Consider the following 24,382-nt stretch of genomic DNA (forward strand, 5'->3'; position numbering starts at 1 on the left):
TTATTTAAAGAAAGTTGTATTTTCTTCTGAAACTTATTTTAATTTATTTATTTTAAATATATATATTTATTTAATTAAAATTTCCAATATAGAATGAAAAATTCTAAATATAAATTTTATTGTAATATTTATAAATTATACTTAGATGGATATAAAAATAACGTGAATTATTTCCATCTTAGTAATAATTTCCACAAAAAATATTTAGAAAAATATGCAATTTAAGTTGTTTAAATTAATTTACAACTCAAATTTAATTTTCTATAAATATATATTGCATTTCGAAAAATGAAGTGTATAAGAATACTACTTTCGAAAATGCTTTAAAATAAAATAAAAAATAAATCTTGGAAAAATTATCTTAATTTTATGTTGGCCCAAAATTAATTAATAAAATTAATTTACAACAAAAATATAATTTTCCTATTTAATTAAATATTTAAAAAAAAATCAAATATTTAAGTATCATGATTAAGAATCAACTTAAATATTAATTTTCTATTTAATTAAATACACTAGAAAAATACTTCAACCAAAAGAGATAATATCTATCTAGACTTTCATTGACTAATCAATTCAATTTCTAATTATAATATATTTTAGTTCGTTTATTTTAATTAATCATTAAATGAAAAAATCATTCATTTAAGTTGGTCCAAAATTAAAATAAATAATTTTCAACTTTAATCTATTTTTCAAATAAAATTCGAAATTTCTGCATTAAAGAAATGCAATTTTGAAATTTTGGGAAAAAGAGTAATAAAATAAAATAAAAAATATATTTTGAAAATTATTCAAATTTAAGTTATTCTGAAATAAGATTCCAAACTTAAGATAATTTTCAACTTTAATTAAATGACATGAAAATAACAATATTTAAGTATCATGATGAAAATCAACTTGGATATTGAAATTTTCAATTTAATTAAATGTATTAAATTCAAGAAATAAATAATTAAGTATAGAGGAAACTTAATTATTAATTCTAGTTTAATACTAGAAAAATATACTAAACTTAGATTGTACCAAAATTAATTATGAAACAATTAATTTCACAATCAATGATATTTTTCTATTTAATATTAGAAATAATAACTAGTACTAGAAATAACTATCTAGAATATATATCATTAACTAAGTGTTTTTCTAAAATTAACTTTAAAATATTAAAATGAAAAATAAATTTCATATATTTTAAAAGTTAATTGTAAAGCCCGCTTAGTTAATTTGGAAATTATCAGTTGTTTATGTTAATTATGAAATTATTTATAGCTATTTAAATAATTTATTATGGATATTTATGGATTCAGATATGCATGAGTATGTTATCAGTAGCTTTTATATTTTGCATTTCCGGTGTCCGGTATTTTGGAACGCGGCGTTTGGCTCAGTAGAAATCACAACTTAGTATGTTAGTATTTTGGGGACGGGTTTTAGACATTGGGAATGTCGGGAATGGCCGGGAATTTAGAATGTCCCAAAAATACCCCTTTAGTATGATTTTCATGATTTTATGGTGGAGGGGCAAAATGGTCTTTTTGCCCCATTAGTGTTTTGTCTTTTGTGGCTTTATGAGATGGAAAATTAAATGTTTATTTTTATTATACATGGCTGAAATAAATGAGAAATGTGATTTATATTATTCTTTTCTTAAAATTCAACACTTAGTCAAATTTTTAAAGAAATTACAAAACACTCAAAGCTCTCTCTTCCTCCCTCTTTTCGGCTTGGTGTTGGCTGCTAGGGCAGGGATTTTCTCCTCAATTTCTTGTGATTTTTCTTCTCCTCTAAGTGTAATTCAAGTGTAGGTAAGATCCTTGAAATTGTCCTTCTATATTTTCTTGAATTTTAAGTGAAAATGGAAGAAAATGCATGTGAGTTTGGGAGATGTTGCTGCTGTGTTTTTATTGTTGATTGGTGAAGATTAAAGCATGATTATTGTTGTTGATTGAGCTGTGTTGAAAGCATGTTGGATTGATTGTTTAAAGTTTGAGTTTTATATGCAAAAATGTGGTTTTTGGAGTAAAATAGTGTGATTATGTTTCTGTGAATTGCTGGGTGTTCTTGTATGTTTTCAGAGATGATTATATGCTTACTTGAGTAGAATTAAATAGGTTAGGATGCATGTTAGGTGGTTTTGCTCAAGCTTGAGTTTGGAACTCAAAGCTTGAGCTCCAATGGTGAATTTTGCCTATGTGATTTCTGGGTAGGTTTGATGCTCTAGAATTGTTATTTGGGGCATATAGAACGAGTGCGGAAAGTTTGGGACCAATTTGGTTTGAATTGGTCAAGTTAGGAGATTTTTAGTTGGCTGCTGCGAGGAACCGGAATTCGGTTGAGCATCCGGAATTCGGATGGGGGTTCGAAATTTCCCGAACCGGAATTCGGTTGGGCAACCGGTCTGTAGGTTGGGGGATTTTTCAGAACCCTCGTTTTCTTCGTTGGTGGGTTTTTAGGGGTATTGCCATGCTTTTTATCGATAGGGAACCTTTTAGTTTCAAGTTTTAGTCCGGGAAGTGATTTAGCGTGTCACTTATAGCGTTGTGATTTTTATGGTTTAGGAGCCGATGTCCGTAGTTCGGCTTCGGTTCCGGTCGGGTTGACGCACACTGAAATCGGAATCCAGGTAAGATTAGTATAACAGTATGCATATGTAGATTACATGTTTAGCGTGCATGTAGGAAGCCTGCTAGATTACATTAGATATGTATTTAGGCTTCGAACCATCCAACCCTGTCACGTCGGTACGGTGGAGTATGACCGACGGCGGAGTATGACCGGTTCGGCCGATCAGTTGACACTTGGTTGGTGGTTCGGTGCTATTGACCTATCCCGTCGGTACGAGCCGGAGTATGACCAAGAATGAGTATGACCGGTTCGACCGATCGGGAGGATACTTGTCAATAGTACCGTCCCCTGAACGTTCAAAACTCAGTACCATGTTGGACATGGCAGTAGTGCTCAGTACCATGTTGGACATGGCAGTAGCGGAACTCAGTATCGTGTTGGACACGGCAGTCAGTTTTATGTATGATATTATTATGCTTTTCTTGCGAGTCCGTCGACTCACGGTTTATGTTCATGTGTAGGTAAAGGCAAGGCGATTCTTGATGGACCGTGAGCGAGCTTATGAGATTGTACATGTCGGGGCGGTTAGGCTGGAGCGTACGATCCTCGGGACACGGCTGAGATTTTTGTAACTGTCGTTTGACGACTTCCATTTTGATGTAAAAGTTAATCAGTTAAAACTTTTGTAAATATTTTTATAAATCGGGATCCCGAGACTTTAGGTCAAATGGTTTATAAGTTTAATGAAAAAGCAAAATTTTAATTAATCACGTTTTTCCATAAACCTCGTTGATTAGCAACGAGCTGCACAGTACGTTTAAAAATCACGTAATACGCCTAAGATAGTTAGGGTGTTACAATTTGGTATCGAGCCGCCGGGTTGTCTTCCGAAGATCGTCACGACATGTACAATCATCATCGGCGGTTAGCTCGGTTCACGGTTCAGTAAGCCTTTATTGCTTTAGTAGTTTATTTTATTCAGTTATGAAAAAGAAAAGCCTGTTAGGAAGCATGTTAGTAGCCTGATAGTAGAATAGGCGCATGTTTCATTTCTAATTTCCAAATTAAGCGGCATTAGTAAGCTCGCCTTGAATACGACCTGATATGCCAACTCTTGGTTTCGCAGGCGGTTCTAACTAGATGGACGCCAGGCGGACTACCAGGAGTCAGGGCAACTCCGTGGGGTCGAATCAGGGTCGTGGAGCCTCGGTTTCCCCCACGCTTGGGGGCCGAGGCGAGAGGTCCCCGAGGTAGGGCTCGTGGCGGGGTGATGAGAACCCGCCACGGGCTGCCCAGCTCCCCGGCCGATCGGGGAGCCCCGAATTGGGAGTTACGGTTTGCGGAGATGCAAGCCGGATCGAAGAACAAGACCTCGAGATCCGGAGGTTGAGACAGCGGGGTGCTCCCGCAGCCCGGTGCCGTAGTTCCGGTGGCACCTGCCCTCGCCGCCTGTGCCGAGATAGTGGTGGCGGCCCATAGATTGGAACCATTGTATGAGCGGTTCCGAAGCAAGCACCTCCGGTATTCACGGGAGGTCCGGATGTATCGAAAGCCGAGCAGTGGCTGACGGTGATCACCAGAATCTTGAACTTCATGGGTGTCACCGGTAACGACAGAGTGGTGTGCGCCACATTTCAGTTCCAGGAGGATGCCCTGGTATGGTGGGACATGGTGTCTCAGATTCACGATGTCACCACCATGACCTGGGAAAGGTTCCAGGAACTCTTCAACGCAAAATACTATAATGAGGCGGTCAGAAGCGCCAAGAGGAAAGAGTTCGTTCACCTGACCCAGCGGGAGAACATGAGTGTCACTGAGTATACCACTCGGTTGTGGGTTGGCGAGGTTAGCCTCGGGAATTGTGCCGACCGATTTCAGCAGGAAGGAGAAGTATCTGGACGGGTTGAATCCCAAGATCAGGCATGACTTGATGATTACCACAGACGACAGCACCACCTATGCTCAGATGGTGGAGAAGGCACTGCGAGCTGAGGGCGCAGTGGGGTGTATGTCAGAATCAGCCAGTACTCCGGTTAGTGGCGGAGCTCCTACCCCTCCTGCATCAGGCTTCAGCAGGGGGAGTAGTGGTTCGGCCATTGATCAGAGGAAGAGGGCACCCACGCCGGCGGCTCGAGTCAGAACAAGAGGTTCCGAGGGAACCAGAACAGAGGGAGTCGTCCTGGTGGTAATGAGACCCGATTTTCCTATCCCGAGTGCCCTAGTTGCAAGAGGCACCATCGGGGAGAGTGCAAGGGGCAGGGATGCTTTCATTGTGGCATGCCCGGGCACTTCAAGAGGGAATGTCCCCAGCTCCGACCAGAGGCACCGAGAGCTCCAGCGATACCCACTCCAGCCATGGTGTTCGCTATCACGCAGGCTGATGCAGATGCCAGCCCATCAGTTGTTACAGGTCAGCTTTTTATTAACGACTCGCTTTATTCAGTGCTGTTTGATTCTGGGGCTACACATTCTTATGTGGCGGTCAGAGTCTTTAGTAAGTTGGGTAGACCCTTTGATAGATATGAATCAGGGTTTGGAACCCTGTTACCTGGCGGAGAATTGGTTATCTACAATAGGTGGATTAGGTCTATGCCGATCAGGATAGATGGTAGAGAGTTAAGCGCTGATCTGATAGAGATGAGCTTAGTCGAATTTGATATTATTTTAGGAATGGATTTCCTATCTAAATATTCGGCGAGCATTGACTGTAAGAGGAAGATGGTGGTCTTCCAACCGGAAAGTGAAGAACCGTTCGTGTTTGTGGGTTCGGTTCAGGGATCTCGGATCCCGGTGATCTCGGCTATGTCAGCGAGAGAATTATTGCACGGTGGGTGCTTAGGGTTTCTGGCCGTGGTGGTGGACACCACTCGGCCGTACACCATTCGGCCGAGTAGGACATCGAGTGGTTCGGGAATTTTTGGACGTTTTTCCCGAAGAACTTCCGGGGTTACCACCTCGAGTGGAGATTGACTTCGTGATTGACTTGGCACCGGGGGTGGATCCGGTTTCCAAAGCCCCGTATAGGATGGCTCCGACTGAACTTAAGGAATTAAAGATTCGGCTCCAAGGGTTGCTTGACATAGGGTTCATTCGGCCCGGTGTGTCACCTTGGGGAGCCCGGTTTTGTTCGTGAAGAAGAAGGATGGATCTATGAGGATGTGCATCGACTACGAGAGAATTGAACAAGGCGACGGTGAAGAATAAATATCCATTACCTAGGATCGATGACTTGTTCGATCGGCTTCGGGGGAAGACGAGTCTTTTCTAAGATTGATCTCCGTTCGGGTTATCATCGGTTGAGAATCCGAGAGGAGGACATTCCAAAGACGGCTTTCCGCACTAGGTATGGACACTACGAGTTTACGGTTATGTCATTCGGACTAACCAATGCTCCCGCAAGCATTCATGGACCTGATGAATAGAGTATTCAAGGATTTCCTCGATATCTGTGTGATTGTGTTTATCGACGACATCCTCGTGTACTCTCAATCAGAAGAGGAGCATGAGTTACATCTTCAGATGGTACTGCAACGACTTCGAGAACATAAGCTCTACGCCAAGTTCAAGAAATGTGAGTTCTGGTTGTCTCAGGTGTCCTTCCTAGGGCACATTGTGAGTAAAGACGGGATCAAGGTGGATCCCGGGAAGATTGAATCCGTCAGGGATTGGCCGAGACCGAAGACGGTGACGGAGATCAGAAGCTTCTTGGGATTAGCTGGGTACTACCGTAGGTTCGTGGAGGGGTTCTCCAAAATTTCAATGCCCCTGACTGAACTTACAAAGAAGAATCAGCGATTTATCTGGTCAGATAAATGCGAAGCTAGTTTTCAGGAGCTGAAGCAGAGATTGATTACTGCTCCGGTACTAGCTTTGCCTTCGGACAAGGAGAAGTTTGTAGTCTTCTGTGACGCATCCAAACAGGGTTTGGGGTGCGTATTGATGCAAGCCGATCGGGTTATCGCTTATGCCTCCCGTCAGTTAAAGGATTATGAACAGCGATACCCGACTCATGATTTAGAATTAGCCGCAGTGGTTTTTGCACTGAAGATTTGGCGGCATTACCTGTATGGAGAGAAGTGTGAGATCTATACCGACCATAAGAGTCTCAAGTATTTCTTTACTCAGAAAGATTTGAACATGAGACAAAGGCGTTGGTTGGAATTAGTGAAGGATTATGATTGTGAGATCCTCTATCATCCCGGAAAAGCCAATGTAGTGGCCGATGCCCTGAGCAGAAAGTGGTCCGGGCAAGTAGCTAGCATGGTTCGGATCTCACCTCGGCTAGCGAGAGGACATGGTTAGATCCGGCATTGAGTTTGTGGTAGGTCGGCTTCACAACTTGACGCCGCAATCGACTGTTAGAAAGAATAAAGGTTGCTCAGACGACAGATCCGGAGTTAGTGAAAATCCGAGATGAGGTATTGGCTGGTCAAGCCAAAGACTTTTCAGTGTCAGATAGTGGGATGCTTTTGTATAAAGCCAGGGTTTGTGTTCCGAACAGTGTTGAATTGAGAAACGAAATCTTTGAGGAGGCTCATTCTACTCCATATTCTCTGCATCCCGGCACCACCAAGATGTACCAAGATTTGAAACCGTATTTCTGGTGGAGCGGTATGAAGAAGAATTTGGTAGAATTCGTATCGAGATGCCTCACGTGTCAGCAGATCAAGGCTGAACATCAGAGACCAGCAGGGTAGTTGCAGCCTTTAACCCTACCAGAATGGAAATGGGAGGATATTACTATGGATTTTGTGGTCGGGTTACCTAGGACCACGGGTATGTATGATTCCATCTGGGTAGTGGTGGACCGATTTACGAAATCTGCTCATTTTCTGCCGGTTAGAACGACATTTTCAGTGGATCAGTTGGCAGAGTTATATGTCAGGGAGATAGTGAGACTTCACGGGGTACCGAAATCTATAGTTTCGGACAGGGATCCGAAATTCACCTCCAAATTTTGGCAGAGTTTGCAACGGGCAATGGGTACGAAGCTAAAATTCAGTACAGCATTTCATCCTCAGACAGATGGTCAGTCCGAAAGGACAATTCAGATATTGGAGGATATGCTGAGAGCCTGTGTTATGGACTTTGAGGGTTCATGGAGTAAATATCTACCGTTGATAGAGTTCTCTTACAACAACAGTTATCAGAGTACGATAGGGATGGCTCCCTATGAACTGTTGTACGGTAGGAAGTGCAGATCCCCTATCCACTGGGATGAGACAGGGGAGAGGAAATATTTAGGTCCAGAGTCAGTTCAGCGGACCAATGAGGCAATAGAGAAAATAGAAGCTAGAATGCTTGCCTCACAGAGCAGACAGAAGAGTTACGCAGATCCGAAACGTAGAGATGTTGAGTTCCGAGTAGGGGACCATGTGTTTTTGCGAGTGTCTCCGATGAAGGGGATTAAACGTTTCGGGAAAAGAGGCAAGTTATGCCCTAGATTTACTGGACCTTTCGAGATTCTCGAGAAAATAGGTCAAGTGGCATATCGGTTAGCATTGCCTCCAGCCTTATCAGCAGTGCACAACGTATTCCATGTCTCAATGTTGAGAAAATACGTTTCAGACCCCTCTCATATACTCAGTTATGAGAGTCTTCAGCTTCAGCCAGACATGTCATATGAGGAACAGCCAGTGCAGATCCTGGATAGAAAGGATAAAGTCCTTCGGAATAAGACCATAGCATTGGTCAAGGTTCTCTGGAGAAACAGTAAGGTGGAAGAAGCCACCTGGGAGCTAGAGTCAGATATGAGAGCTCAATATCCAGAGTTATTCAGGTTAGATTTCGGGGACGAAATCCTTTTAAGGGGGGGATAGTTGTAAAGCCCGCTTAGTTAATTTGGAAATTATCAGTTGTTTATGTTAATTATGAAATTATTTATAGCTATTTAAATAATTTATTATGGATATTTATGGAATTCAGATATGCATGAGTATGTTATCAATAGCTTTTATATTTTGCATTTCCGGTGTCCGGTATTTTGGAACGCGGCGTTTGGCTCAGTAGAAATCACAACTTAGTATGTTAGTATTTTGGGGACGGGTTTTAGACATTGGGAATGTCGGGAATGGCCGGGAATTTAGAATGTCCCAAAAATACCCCTTTAGTATGATTTTCATGATTTTATGGTGGAGGGGCAAAATGGTCTTTTTGCCCCATTAGTGTTTTGTCTTTTGTGGCTTTATGAGATGGAAAATTAAATGTTTATTTTTATTATACATGGCTGAAATAAATGAGAAATGTGATTTATATTATTCTTTTCTTAAAATTCAACACTTAGTCAAATTTTTAAAGAAATTACAAAACACTCAAAGCTCTCTCTTCCTCCCTCTTTTCGGCTTGGTGTTGGCTGCTAGGGCAGGGATTTTCTCCTCAATTTCTTGTGATTTTTCTTCTCCTCTAAGTGTAATTCAAGTGTAGGTAAGATCCTTGAAATTGTCCTTCTATATTTTCTTGAATTTTAAGTGAAAATGGAAGAAAATGCATGTGAGTTTGGGAGATGTTGCTGCTGTGTTTTTATTGTTGATTGGTGAAGATTAAAGCATGATTATTGTTGTTGATTGAGCTGTGTTGAAAGCATGTTGGATTGATTGTTTAAAGTTTGAGTTTTATATGCAAAAATGTGGTTTTTGGAGTAAAATAGTGTGATTATGTTTCTGTGAATTGCTGGGTGTTCTTGTATGTTTTCAGAGATGATTATATGCTTACTTGAGTAGAATTAAATAGGTTAGGATGCATGTTAGGTGGTTTTGCTCAAGCTTGAGTTTGGAACTCAAAGCTTGAGCTCCAATGGTGAATTTTGCCTATGTGATTTCTGGGTAGGTTTGATGCTCTAGAATTGTTATTTGGGGCATATAGAACGAGTGTCCGGAAAGTTTGGGACCAATTTGGTTTGAATTGGTCAAGTTAGGAGATTTTTAGTTGGCTGCTGCGAGGAACCGGAATTCGGTTGAGCATCCGGAATTCGGATGGGGGTTCGAAATTTCCCGAACCGAATTCGGTTGGGCAACCTATGCCGGTTGGGGGATTTTTCAGAACCCTAGTTTTCTTCGTTTTTGGGTTTTTAGGGGTATTGCCATGCTTTTTATCGATAGGGAAACTTTTAGTTTCAAGTTTTAGTCCCCGGGAAGTGATTTAGCGTGTCACTTATAGCGTTGTGATTTTTATGGTTTAGGAGCCAGTAATCCGCCGTTCAGCTTCAGTTCCAGTCAGGTTGACCGGCACACCTGAAATCGGAATCCAGGTAAGATTAGTATAACAGTATGCATATGTAGATTACATGTTTAGCGTGCATGTAGGAAGCCTGCTAGATTACATTAGATATGTATTTAGGCTTCGAACCATCCAACCCTGTCACGTCGGTACAGGCTGGAGTATGACCAGCAGCCGGAGTATGACCGGTTCGACCGATCAGGTTGACACTTGGTTGGTGGTTCAGTGCTATTGACCTATCCCGTCGGTACAGGCTGGAGTATGACCAGCAGCCGGAGTATGACCGGTTCGACCGATCAAGAGGATACTTGTCAATAGTACCGTCCCCTGAACGTTCAAAACTCAGTACCATGTTGGACATGGCAGTAGTGCTCAGTACCATGTTGGACATGGCAGTAGCGGGACTCAGTATCGTGTTGGACACGGCAGTCAGTTTTATGTATGATATTATTATGCTTTTCTTACTGAGTCTGTCGACTCACAGTTTATGTTCATGTGTAGGTAAAGGCAAGGCAGTTGCTGATGGACCGTGAGCGAGCTTATGAGATTGTACATGTCGGGGCGGTTAGGCCTGGAGCGTACGATCCTCGGGACAGCACGGCTGAGATTTTTGTAACTGTCGTTTGACGACTTCCATTTTGATGTAAAAGTTAATCAGTTAAAACTTTTGTAAATATTTTTATAAATCGGGATCCCGAGACTTTAGGTCAAATGGTTTATAAGTTTAATGAAAAAGCAAAATTTTAATTAATCACGTTTTTCCATAAACCTCGTTGATTAGCAACGAGCTGCACAGTACGTTTAAAAATCACGTAATACGCCTAAGATAGTTAGGGTGTTACATTAATTATGTTGCTTATTCAATTTTAATTAGGTTAGACTAATATAATTAACCTAATACAATTATTTAAATAAGGCAAATGGGCCTTCACAATTGGGGTAGTTCATGTGAGGGGGAGCTGGGTTCAGTATGTCGTACCCACTTCTATTGGCCCCCAACTCTCACACAAGGCCCAAAAGAGAGGAATTTAACCTTAAAATAAATAATTGTTATTCATTGAATAAGCCCAAATCTAATTGGGCCTAAGTAAAATTACTTATGTCAAATTTTATTTTAGCAACCTAGTCCATTTACTTAGTAAAACTTAAATGGGCTTCCTATATGCATCTAAGCCCAATAGCAAACATATAGGCTCACACAGGTCAAATGATTTGGATGGGCCCTATCATGTTACTAGGTTTACACAGATGAAAGAAGTACAAAATTTATCTGTTACAAATTATTCATAAGATCTATTGACAATTGGACTATGATTAAAATCAGATCATTGGATCTGTCAACAAGTTAATCATAGCAATTTAGATCAAATAAATAATAGGTTTGTTAAAAAAAAATTGGAATAAACAATATAAATAAATAAACAAACATTGTCCATGTAACAGATGTGAAATAAGATATTAATATAATTAAATTATTATTCTTAAACTAACCAACTAAATTTTTGAAAATTTAGGGTTGTTAAAGCAAACCTTAAAATCTCAAAAATAAAGGAAACTAATTTAAAAATATCTAGGTTTATTTGAATCAAATTAAATTAAATATCTAATAAGATCAATGATTTGAAAGAAAAAATCGTCAATATCACTTTCAAATCTTATAATTTAATAAAGTAATAAAATAAACCAATTTTAAAATAGATTTGGTTAGATAATTATTATTTTAAGAATAAAATAATAAATAAATAATAATTACCATAATTATATATCAAAATATCTCAAATTAAGCAATATTCCAATTTCTACAAAAATATCTAAGTTATTTAAATATTTAAGATATAATTCATAAATTTCCAATAAGAAAAAAAATGATATACATAGAAAAATATCATTTTTAAACTTATAATTTATAAATAATTAAATATTTAAAAAAAATGACAAATTTTGAATTTGAAAATATTATGGTAAGTGTATCTATAAAAATATCTATGTTAATTCAAATTTATTAATTATTTAATTTGTCATATAAGATAATTTTAATATAATATTTTAAATAAAAAGACAAAGTTACCTTTTAATTTAAAATATGTTAAATATCAAAATATTTAATCTTATAATTAAATAATATATAAATATTAAAGAAGTTAACAAATTTTTTAAATCTGACCATAATAGGAAATATTGGAAATAATTCCAAAAAGGAAATATTTAAATTGGAAAAATTCCAAATTGAAAATATTTTAAAATTGGAAATATTTCAAATTGGAAATATTTAAAATTGGAAAAATAAATTTTGGGAAACAATCCCATAAAAAATTGGATTTTTGGGGAAAAAACCCCAAAAATCGCAATTTTGGGTTGGCTGCCACTAGGGCTACACGTGCAGCCCAGATAGGCTGCAAAACTAGCCTTGCGCGAGCGGTCAGGGGAGTTTGCAGCCTCCCTGTGCGGCAAACTTCGGCACTTGCATGATTTTTGTGGGCGGACAGCAGGGTCATGGGCGCATTCACGCGCGCGCACGAGCACCTTGCCCCAGTGACTGGTGCGTGCGTCGTGCACCCCTCGACACCCTTCCAAACTGAAACTTCCAAAATTCATAACTTCACCAATTTTTATCGGAATCAAATTCCGTAAAAACAAAAATTGCTTAATTTTTCACAAGGAATCCAAATAAAATATTTACAAAAATAGAAAAAATATTTTTCATGGAAAAAAATTCGTACGACAGAAACTTTCATCACATAAGCATATAAACCAACATGAAACCATCCAAATCAACACAAAACATATAAAACATCGTTTTAATCATATTACATGAAAGTAAATCATTACCATGGCTCTGGTGCAAGTTGTTGATAATATTTTACCAGGATCTAGATTTACTACCAAGTATGTTTGATTAATATCCTAATATGAATTCTAAAATAATGACTCCTTCCATTCAGATCTCTAGCCCTTGATTCCTTTTTGTAGCAGAGCATAATCAAGATATGAATCTGGATCTCTTTCTCTCCTTCTTGTTGCTGCTGATTTTCCACAGTCTTACATACTATGATTGAGGTACCACTTGATGTGTGTGGGCACTACTCTATCACTCAAGGGATTTTGAAATTTAGAGAAGCAAAGAGAGAGGAAAGTGGCGCTTAGGAATTCTCTCTGAAAAGAATGAGATACAATTGTGTGTTGTTTCCTGAAGCCATTACTTTCTATTTATAGAATGCCCTCTAGGTTTAGGTTAGAATTGTGTGGCATTAAAATAATGGAAAAATAAAATGGTAAAAGCCTATGCATAGTGCGCGGCCCATATAAGGAAATTTGGCCTCACTTTGTAACTTTCCTATTTTGTTATTTTCCATTCCCATTTTCTCAAAAATACTAATTTTCCAATTTAACCATTCAAATGTCAATTCTAATTATTTAATAACTTAAAAAATAATTATTAAATAATATTATCATTTAATGTATTTTTTAATTTAGACATATAAAGTATCTTAGTTAATAAATAAACCTAGAATCTCTTTTCTTTACAATTTCGCCCTTGCTTAGTGAAAATTCATAAAGTAGACATAGTCTAACTTTTAGAATTATAATTGATTAATTAAAATCAATTAACTGAGTCTTACAAGCAGTATGGTCTCAAATAGTATGGGGACCATGGGTCTATATAACCGAGCTTCCAATAAGTCGAACCAAATTTACCAAGTAAATTCCCTAACTTATTAATTCCTTATTGAATCCACTCTTAGAACTTGGAATTGCACTCTCAGTCATATAGAACGCTCTATATGTTCCATGATATAGATACTGTTGGGTTTTATGCCCTAAATAAAACTCCATTTCAATGTAATGCATTTTATTCAACATCAATAAAGAAACAGAAGTATTTTTCATTCATTTGTGTATGTTTTGGTTCATGTTGTCAATTGCTTGTCTATTTGATTTATAAATTCATCTGAAACCCTTTTCACATACTTGATCCTGTTTATTGTGTTGTCAACACAGTGGAAAGTAAACATGACTATGTGAATAAAGATTCCTAGATTTATCAGACACGGGGTTTTACTGATATGACAATCTACAACAGAGTTTACTTGCATTTGATATGATGCTATGTTCTTTCCAGAGCATTGGTTAAAGTAAAGCTCAGGTTGGGTGCATGGAGTATGCATCGGAAGGGACCGATATTGAACTTTGACATAAATTTAATTAAACTTACCGTAATATCTATTCAAGTCAATATCGCCTAGTTGATCCTAGATCAAATGATCTCAATCCTGATATGATTAGGTTCAATCTCAAGAGTGTTATTCGTGTTCTTTGATTTGTTAGTTAAGCCTACTTTTGGGTCAGGGTGATACGTACATTTTTGGAACACGGTAGTGCAATTGAGTGGGAGCGCTAACATAAATATGGAATCTATAGCTTCTATCTGGCGAATAGAAAGTAAAGGATGATTTCCTTTGAGCTTGACCAAACGAAAATAAATGGTGGAGTACTCATTTCACATAGCTGAAATCATTTATACGGGGTTAAGTATTTTAAGGATAAAATACATTGTAGGGTGTTACGGTAATCTGATCCCTTTACAGTGTAGATCATTCATATAGAGGATCATTGATCAAATTAGGATTATAAAAATGGATAACTAAAGACGTGTCTATATGGTGGAACATATAGAGCGTTCTATATACTGAGAGTGCAATTCTAAGTTCTATGCGTGGATTCAACGAAGAATTAATAAGTCAGTGAATTTAGGTTATAAATTCTTGATCTGCTTGTTGGAAGCTCGGTTATATAGACCCATGGTCACCCCACTAGTTGAGACAATATTACTTGTAAGACTCATTTAATTGGTTTTGATTGATCAATTATAATTCTCAAATTAGACAATGTCTATTTGTGAATTTTTCACTAAGTAAGGGCGAAATTGTAAAGAAAGAGTTTTTAGGGCATATTTGTTAATTAAGATACTTTGTATGGTTCAATTAATAAATATGATAAATGACAATATTAGTTAATAATTATTTATAGTTATTAAATAGTTAGAATTGGCATTTAAATGGTTGAATTTGAAAATGGCGTTTTTGAGAAAATGAGATGCAGAAATGATAAAACTGCAAAATTTGCAAAAGTGAGGCCCAAATCCATAAAGTCATGGCCGACCACTTTTATAGGAAATATCATCTGATATTTTTCATTATTTTAATGCCAAATAATTCAAGCCTAACCCTATGTGGTATGCTATAAATAGAAAGTGAAGGCTACAAGAAATATACACTTTCACATCTTGTTTCCTTCAGAGAAAAACATGAGCTTTCTCTCTCTAAACCTAGCCGCCACCTTCACCCTCTTCTTCTTCCTTGAATAATTTCGAACCTCTTAGTGATAGAGTAGTGCCCACACACAGCAAGTGATACCTCAATCATAGTGAGGAAGATCGTGAAGAAAGACTTTCAACAAGAAGGAGATTCAACACTAAAGAAATGAGAGAAAGAGATCCAGGTTCAGATCTTGATAATACTCTGCGATTGAAAGGATACAAGGGTTAGAGATCTGAACGGAGGGAGACATATTATTCCGCTGCACCAAATGTAAGGTTTCTCATACTTTATATGTGTTTAATTTTATAATCGTTTTAGAAGTTCATATTTAGGGTGTTAATCAACATACTTGTGAATAGATCTAAGATCCTGGTAAAATAATTTCCAATAGATACGTCATTAGTTATCCATTGTTATAATCCTAATTTGATCAATGATCCTCTATATAGATGATTTACACTGTAAAGGGATTAAATTACCGTAACACCCTACAATGTATTTTATCCTTAAAACACTTAACTCAGTATAAATGATATTTCAGCTAAGTGAAATGAGTACTCCACCATTTATTTTCGTTTGGTTAAGCTCGAAGGAAATCATCCTCTACTTTCTATTCGACAGATAGAAGCTATAAATTCCATATTTATGTTAGCGCTCCCACTCAATTGCACTACCGTGTTCCCAAAATGTACGTATGACCCTGACCCAAAAGTAGGCTTAACTAACAAATCAAAGAACACGAATAACACTCTTGAGATTGAACCTAATCATATCAGGATTAAGATCATTTGATCTAGGATCAACAGGCGATATTGAATTGAATAGATATTACCGTAAATTCTAATATATCTAATCAAAGTTCAATATCGGTCCCTTCCGATTTATACTCCATACATCCGATACTAGTAAACTTTGCCAATGTCCTGGAAAGGACATAACACTTTTCCAATGTGTAAGAATACCTATCGTTGATTATACCATGTCATTCTAAATCCAGTGTTCTGACAAATCAGGGAATAAACTTTCGAACATATAATTAAGATTATATTCCACTGTGCTGACAACACTATAATCATTAACATATTCATATGTTCTGGACTTAAATGGAATTCATACATTATATATATAATCATGAAATAAATCATGTGAACCATGCAACATAAAATGCTATTTCTGATCTTTATTAATAAGTAAATCTGATTATATTGAAATGGGTTTTATTTAGGGCACAAAACCCAACAGTTGGGACTTTAGCTCATAGAAGTACAATATCTCTTTTGGGGTTGGGGAGGTCTGATCACAGACTACAAAGTAAAAACCACCCAGAGAGCAGTTTATAGGCAACTAGAAGGAGCTGGAAAGGAGTGACTCCAGCTTTGATGCAAAACTGACCAAAGTATGTCTTGAGTGGAAGGTGAGCTCTGCATGAGATGTGAACCCAACTCCACGCTCTGAAGCCTTCCACACTTTGGGACGGCGATTCCCCAAGGACAGACATCCGGTGCCACATGAGTCCCAAAATATTTCAAACACCTCCATCAGCAGAATACGCCTCCAACATGCCATAATTCCTCAATAGATTTGGCCTCTGATCTATTTCGTAAATAGAATTGTTAAGTACAAGGGGAGATAGAGATGTAGCATGGGCTTTGCCTTCGCCCTTGTCTTTTTGTCCCTATTTAGTCCGCACGACTTCAGAAGGCTCCTCTTCAAGAGCTAGGTCTTTAGGAGCTACATGCATAGGAAGTGCATCCAGGGAAGACGCTCCAAGAACCTCTTTAAGATTCTTGAGTGCCAACTAGAAGTCACTATCTTCACCAGACGCTATACAAGTGGAAAGAAAACCCAAGCACTTAATGTCCTATATCCAAATGACAAGTAGGGTATCGGGGAAGGGCTCCACCAAAATTGCTTGAAGAGGTCCCCACCGGATTCATCATCTACAAGATCACTCTTACGAAGCAACCTGCTATGGTGATGAATCGGAAACCCAAAACACAACAGCAGTGAAAAACCAAGACTTCCTCTTTCACAAATAAAAGAAAATATATACATAAAGCAGCAAAGGGGGATTTTTTCTAAAACTAGTGTAAACCCAAAATGCTCGACCTAAACATCTAGACCCAAAATATTCTAGATAACAACTATTCATTTCAACCCAAGCTAAAGGGAAAGTACCTCAGTAGAGGCCTAGCTCCAGAGGTATTACGCTGAAGCTCATGCAGACAAATCTCGCACATAGCAACCCTAATTTTCAAGCTTAAATCCTACACATGCAAGACAATAAATTTCTGCGAGCTCGAGACTACATTTGACAATCAAATCAGGAAACGACAGTTTAAGTGGAAGAAATACTTACTTGTAGATGGATTAAAAGGAACAAAGCTAGTAATTCTTACTTGTAGACGGATTAAAAGGAAAAAATGCTAGTTGACTTGTCGTCGTCTGAAATTTCACGGGTCGCTTGATGATCTAGTGACGCCTTGCTCTAACAGTGGATGTGTTGTTTGGGTAGGTGTTGAACGTTGAGAGATACAGCGACGAGATAGAGAAGATGAGATTAGGTTTTTTGGTTCAGAAGGGTGAGTAGGGGCGAAGGTTTCTAGGTTGAAGGTTTTGTCTGAAGAAATTCTCTAGGCAAGGGATTGTAGCATAAGGTGAAGAAGGAAAAGTGAATTCCATTGACATGACTTTTATTTATATGGGTGGCAACGGTTCAAGCATCTTTAAAATATATGGTCCAGATGGAATCAATTAAAAGTTACACCATCCAACGATTGAGGATTCAAAAGGTTTGCATTTAATGCACCTGAAGAAAGAGAGTAGAGTATTCATTACTCATCATTTTGTGGCAGCATCACCAACGTGCCAGAAACCTAACATCTTTTCAAGTTCAGCCATCATTCACTTCCCAGGAGAAACGTGCATTCAGAGCGTGAGCCCCACGTCTCCACTAAGCACTAAGCAAGCACCAAGCTTCAGCAGAATGACAACAATACTGCAAAACGTATTGACCCCTCGGTTACCCAAGGTAACGCGAAAGACATCTTTCACATGCCACCACCTAGTCAGCAAGTGAGGATAGTAAGTCAAGCATCTGGAAGGATGTTGCAAGCTCCCAATAGTCATGGGTCCTGCGAGCATGGGGGTAAATGTTATCTAAATTCCCGAATGCATAATACATGGCAATTACGGAAGGTGCCACGTCATAGCATGCACAATTAACATGTACCTTCTTCCCTTCTGCATCACGAAAGATGTTATATTCCATGAGTTACCCGAGGCTTTTCCCTATTAGTAAGGACGGAAAAGATTCTGGGACACCCACTATTAATCGTTATTAAGGAGGATCAGAAGCTATGAGTATTCCAGGAGGGTAGCAGGCTAGTCTAATCCGGGAAGACTATAGCTAGATAGTCCTGGAACTTATTTGGTTATAGCTTACCCGAAGCTCAGGGCAACGATTACATATCTTTGACACCAAATCGCATCTTGTCCCCTGCGTCAGACCTTGGTAGTGCGCACACGTGCCTTTAAAGTTCCTTTTTGTCCACGGCTTATCTAGACAACAACTTTGCAATGTGAAAACTTTGGGCGAAACATGTCATTAGTCCCACAAAAAGCCTTGGAGCAACCGTACACTACACGATGGGAAGGCTTCCTACCTACCAATGGTCATATCGACATGTTGTAGTACCAGCCATTATAACATGTTGAGTACGAAACCCTATGTGGGTGGATGGTATATATAAATACCCCTATTTTTCATGTGCAAAGGGTGAACAAATTGATACTTACAAAATTTTTACAAAAATTCCTACTAGATTTCTTCTTTGAGAGAGAAACAACATGAATACAGAGTTAATATTTATCCTATAAATATTTGTATATTCAAACACTCGTCGACCTCGTGGACTAGGAATTATTAACGCTCGAACTACGTAAAAATTACTTGTCTATTATTTATCGTTTTATATCTTTTTTAAGCTCTAATTAGTTAGTTTTCGAAAATCTCGGTAAACACCATGAAAAATAATGTAGTAGTATAAGAAGATAAATTTTCAAAACTAAGTAAAACTAATTATAATATAAAAATATATCTGAGGAGGTGAATGTTTTGCATATTGCAATCAAGTCATTGTTTTGTTATTTTTCGTTGCTTTGTACTTATCTTTTGTTGTTTTATAATTGTTTTCATGTTGTTTGTTAAGTTGTTTGAGAGTTGTCTTTTTTTTTTTTTATTTAACTTAAATATAGTATTTTTGTAATTTTAAAATTATAACACCATATTTTCAAAAACATAATATAATAAAAATATCATAAAAAATAATAAAAAATGTGTGACAATAAAAATATTAAAATAACAAAAGAAAAAATGAATATTTTTATAAGATCCCCAATATTCCACCCACGCGCAGTTCAACCAGACAGCCACACTTGGGCTTTGTGTGATATTCAGGGTCCCAACTTCCCACGAAGGAATCGACTATATATGAATACAACATAAGTTGTGTACATTTTCATCTTTTCTCCTTTTAATTGGTCCAAATGAGTCCCTGTAGCATGAGAAAGAATACACCCTTTACATTAGAATTGCCCTATAGTAATTATATATATATTTTGGCGCTAAATAATTCTGTTTAAGTTCTTCTTCTATCATCTTCATCTGTAAAATCTGGCTCAACTGGCTTTTTCAACGAGCTGAGAATATCAAACTCAGCCCCTAACCTCTTACTCCCGCTTCTAACGCTTCCACCTAGCTTTCCCTTATATGCAACCCCCAACCCCATTCCTGTGCTTCCCGAGCCGGAACTCTCCTCCGATCTGGATCTGTCCTCCGACGAAGGCGACGACGATGATGCTGAAATGAAACTCTCCATCCTCTTCAGCTCCAAAGCTTCCTTCCTTCTCTTGTAACGAAACCACGCCGCTTGGACGAAGCAAGCCGCCCATGTTCGCCACTGAGGGGAGTGGAACCTGAACGTTTGCCGTATCTGTTTGCTGTGCAGTCGCCGGAATTGAGCCGCCACGAATTTCAGATCATCGGAGATCAGAGCAAAGGCCTCGACTTGCGCAATGGCTTTGACCGTACGTGTAGACGACGGGAGCACCACGCCGGGACGAGGATCAAGCGCCCAAGTTAGTAGCTCCTCGCCGCAGAACTCGCCGGGACCGATCCGGCACGAGTTGAAGAACCCGGTACGGCCACCGTTTGTGGTGCACGAATCCAAATGTCCTCGGATAATGAAGAGCATTGCGTTGACAGGATCGCCTTCTCGGACCAGGCAAGTTCCGGCGGTACTAAGTGAGGGTTTAAGCCTTTCACAGATCGCGTCAAGCGTCTTCTCGTCCATTTGATCGAAAAGCGGAACCTGAAGGGCAGAAGATTGAAGATTCAGATCAATTTAGGCTATTTACGATGAACTTGGCAGGAATTGGGAGAGACTTACTTGTCGAACTAGATCGAGACAGAGGTGGCGCTTGATATCTCGCCGGAGATCGACGGGAAGGTCTTTGAGAATGGCTTCTTCGTCAACTCCCCTGGTTGCGATCCACCGGTACTGATCGTATCTCCGAACATTCTGCTTTAGCTCGTGTGGTAGCTGCCTGTGACGCATCCATTGCTCTGTATCGGTTCTCCTGATCCTCCACTCTTCCAGTCTCACGGTTGTCGATTGAAGGTATGTCTATGAATAAAGGAAAGTAAAATTGATTGAATTCCATATCAAGTTTAGATATCAGATAATTTTAAGTTTGATTTTTTACGTACTACAAATGAATTTATGATTCTTTTAGCTTGATTTAGTATGAACTGCAAATGAATCTATGACTAGTATGCTTTGATTTTATATGGACTGTTATTGAATTTATAGCCTGTGAAGTTTGATTTTATATTGTGATTATAGTTTAAAAGGTTTGGATTTGTAAGAATCAAATATCCAAGTACTCAGACTTACTTGCATATTCCCTATGAGCAATGAGAAGAGAACCAATCCTAGAATGGCTACGATAATGGCAAAAGTAATTTCTTCAACAATAGTGCTTGTAAGAAGATTCTGGCCTAGAGAGCTGCAATATTTTAGATGGACAAAATTGTTAAAAAATGAACAACATATAGTAAGCCAAAATGAATTATTCATCAATGGTTTTGGTACCTTAGATTTTTCAGTCCCCACCAAAGGCAATAGAAATACTTGCTGAAGAAGTCTAATGACAAAACTCTAAATTTTAAAGCTTCGCCATAGATACCAAATTCAAATAATTGACTACCTGAGCCACAATGCCTTGAGATATTGCTTGCCTTGAACCATTCAACTCTTTCATTGTGATTCGCTATGCGGCAATCAAAATACCAATTGCGGCAAATTGGATACTCAAGATTACAAACACGAGTCCAACAATGTTCTTGGCGCTCTAATGCTAAGAGATACCAACAGGACCCCAAAACCTGTTGAAACATAGAACATCAGCACACTGAAAGTTGAAAGTCGAAACCTGTTTGTGGCTGTGGAATATTGGCACATGAGATCAGATAGGAAGAAATATTGATGCTTTACTTACATGGCTTGCCATCATGTAGAGCATAAGATTATATGCTGCTCCAGCCCATGCTGTTTCTGTCACAAGGCCGGTGGCCTTGACAATTTCAGATGAAAGTGGAAAAATAAGATAAAGGCGCAGGAGATACTGTAAAATGATGGTGAGCCTAAGAATATTTCTCGAATTAATCATTCTTGAACCTCTCAGATATGGTAATGCTGCCCAAATTATCACCTGATATGAGTAAAAGAATGAAGTTATAGTATTTCGAAAGTGTATTCTACATTTCGGTACTAGTTAATGCTCAGACGTTAAGTTGTAACAATTAGCTATTTCCTTATCATTACTGTACTAAACTCACCTTATTTTTCTCTCTATTGTTATTACTCTGTTTTAGATTGCTATAAGAAAACAGGTGATAAAAGGATATTAGAGAGAAAGTGAATACCTGTGGAACGGGCAGTGCAGCCACAAGATCAAGCCAAAAATGTTTGCGAAGATATCTTGAAGCAATCTTTCTAGTGTCAATAACAAGCTCTCCTCTACCAAATACTCTAGAGGAAGGAGCAACATAAGCTGTTCTAAACCGAATGGAAATCTGAACGATGTAGAATGCATCCACTAGTGACCTAATGACTGTGAGAGAAGCTTCAAGGGGTAAGGATATACCAATGCAATAATTTTTCCTAACAGTTGGCAGGTAAAAGAACAAAGGATCAACAAACAGAGAGACCAAACATGCTACTAAGAAAACTTTGTTCCATTTGCTCACAACCGGGCCTCGTGGATCCAATACCAACTTCTCCACTACCTCATAATCCTCAGAAAATACTCTTGAAAGTTCTTTTACTCGCAAAGTTCTTCCTGTGTTGTTGCTTTCAGGCTTCTTGGATCTGAGCTTGGGTGCAATTTTCCTATCCATCATGGAGGTAAGCTTGAATATATAACTTTCTTTGTCTAGTTTGAACTTTGGCAATTCAAGATCATCAAGAAATCTGAAATTGTAGCAATCTCAATGAAAATAAATCCAGATAACAATTGGAATATGAGAAATAGAATACAACTTTCAGAGTTTGAATTTACTAACTATAGTGGATACGCTACAACTTATAAAATTAGATAAATCAAAGAAGAAAAATAAGATATCTAGATGGCCAAACCTTACATATTTTGATGTACAAGAAGCCATAGCGTTCAGACAAAAGGAAATGTTATGGTTTCAGTCCCCAGCTTATATCTGCAATTAGATGAAAGAGAGCACATGATTCAAGCAATCAAATTATGTGGCTATCTAAACCATAAGAAGTCATGTGGGGAAAGAAGGGAACCGGGGAAGCAAGAAAAAAGAAAGTTGAGTGTTGAAAGCTTTAAAGAGGATCGTTTCTTTTAGGTGAAAGGAATAGTGAAACCTGTGAATTTCAGTTGCATATTAAATTGTTGGAAGAGGAAACTCAATTCTTCTAAATGACTTAGTCACAGACAGCATAAAAGTTAAAATCCATGGTTTCACACATCATTATCAGGGCAATCTTTAAAGATAAACAAAATCTTAAGTATCCTTAAAAAGCTCTTACAATAGGGCATGCATGTTGCAGATGATATTAAACCAAAAACACAATTGTTACCGTATCTTAGTTTTTGGTCAAAAAGAAAATAAAGAAAAAAAAAAAATCGAGACGGGGAAAAAAGAAAACTAAATGAAATGAATGAGATGAAATGGAGAGCAACATTACTAAATAGTTGACTAGAAGTGAATAAGTGTATAATAAACACAAAAAATGGTCAACTCCAACCAAATTATCATATTTTTCCTTGTTTAAATGGAAGAGGGTGCGAAGAAGTATAAAATGGATAAAGCTACGTGATGAACCTTAGATCATAAGGGGGAAAGACAGAAGAAAAGAACGAAACTTACATTAACAGTTTGATTAGAATCTTCTCCATACTTTATTGTCAATCTTCCATTGAAGAGAAGATACATGTTCAGCTTTGTTCCGAAGTATAAAGGGTGTGGGGAATGAATCACATTGCTAGACTATAGAATACCCTTTTCTCTTATATATATTTGGCAAACCAGTCTCATTGTTAAAACTCTAATTATGTCTCCACCACTGTACTAGGTTTTAATTATTATTTTTTTTTCCAAACTTCAGAATCATGAGAAAGTGACATGATCTAAAATAGTTAGCATGACACAGGAAGACGTTAATATAAAATTGGATAGTGCATGTCAACCAATTAGTTCATGACAGAAAAAAGACGTTTACCACAATTTTTTCATATTCTCCTCCCTCTTCGAAATATGCATGGATAGGATAGGACTTACTCTTACCTATAAACATAGAGAAGAATAAAAATGAGAAACAAAAGTGGCCCTTTTCTCTTTTTCCTTTGTAGTTTGAGACACTTCAGCTGTAGTTTTGTTATTTCTTTAGTAAAAGGGTCCCGCCTATATTTGACAATAATTAGAATCAGACTAGATCATTGGCATATTGTCAACTTATGGTGTGTATGTGTCTCAATCACCACAAACGCCTTATTTCTTTCGTATATGTAATTAATAAAGTTAATAAGGGGAATCTAGTTCTGATTACAGGAGATCTTTATATTATTGGGTGCGGCTTCCTTTGACTTGTAAGCCCTCTACTGTGTAACACCACCTGCGTCGCATTGTAATATATTAACAACTAGAAAACTACCTGCAATTTGCGTGCGCTACTATGAACATCCTAAATTATATT

At 37.9% G+C, this 24,382-nt stretch overlaps 1 protein-coding gene across 2 annotated transcripts; it reads right to left on the bottom strand.

Annotated features, from left to right (window-relative positions):
* Positions 1–19,441: 19,441 nt before the first annotated feature.
* On the bottom strand, positions 19,442–24,366 carry LOC115710316 (protein CNGC15b). 2 transcript variants are annotated; one of them, XM_030638685.2, is made up of 8 exons: positions 23,557–23,778; positions 22,802–22,878; positions 22,090–22,636; positions 21,663–21,875; positions 21,257–21,549; positions 21,059–21,170; positions 20,552–20,788; positions 19,442–20,473 (listed from the first exon to the last, which is right to left on the bottom strand). In XM_030638685.2, exons 2-8 carry the CDS (start codon positions 22,828–22,830, stop codon positions 19,742–19,744), a joined length of 2,163 nt encoding a protein of 720 aa, XP_030494545.1. In that variant the 5' UTR covers positions 22,831–22,878; positions 23,557–23,778; the 3' UTR covers positions 19,442–19,741. The 2 variants fall into 2 exon arrangements, with proteins under 2 accessions (XP_030494545.1, XP_030494547.1); XM_030638687.2 differs by having other exon boundaries at positions 22,807–24,366.
* Between the last annotated feature and the right edge of the window lie 16 nt (positions 24,367–24,382).

The sequence above is a fragment of the Cannabis sativa genome, chromosome 3, assembly GCF_029168945.1.
Source record: "Cannabis sativa cultivar Pink pepper isolate KNU-18-1 chromosome 3, ASM2916894v1, whole genome shotgun sequence".
NCBI lineage: Eukaryota > Viridiplantae > Streptophyta > Magnoliopsida > Rosales > Cannabaceae > Cannabis > Cannabis sativa.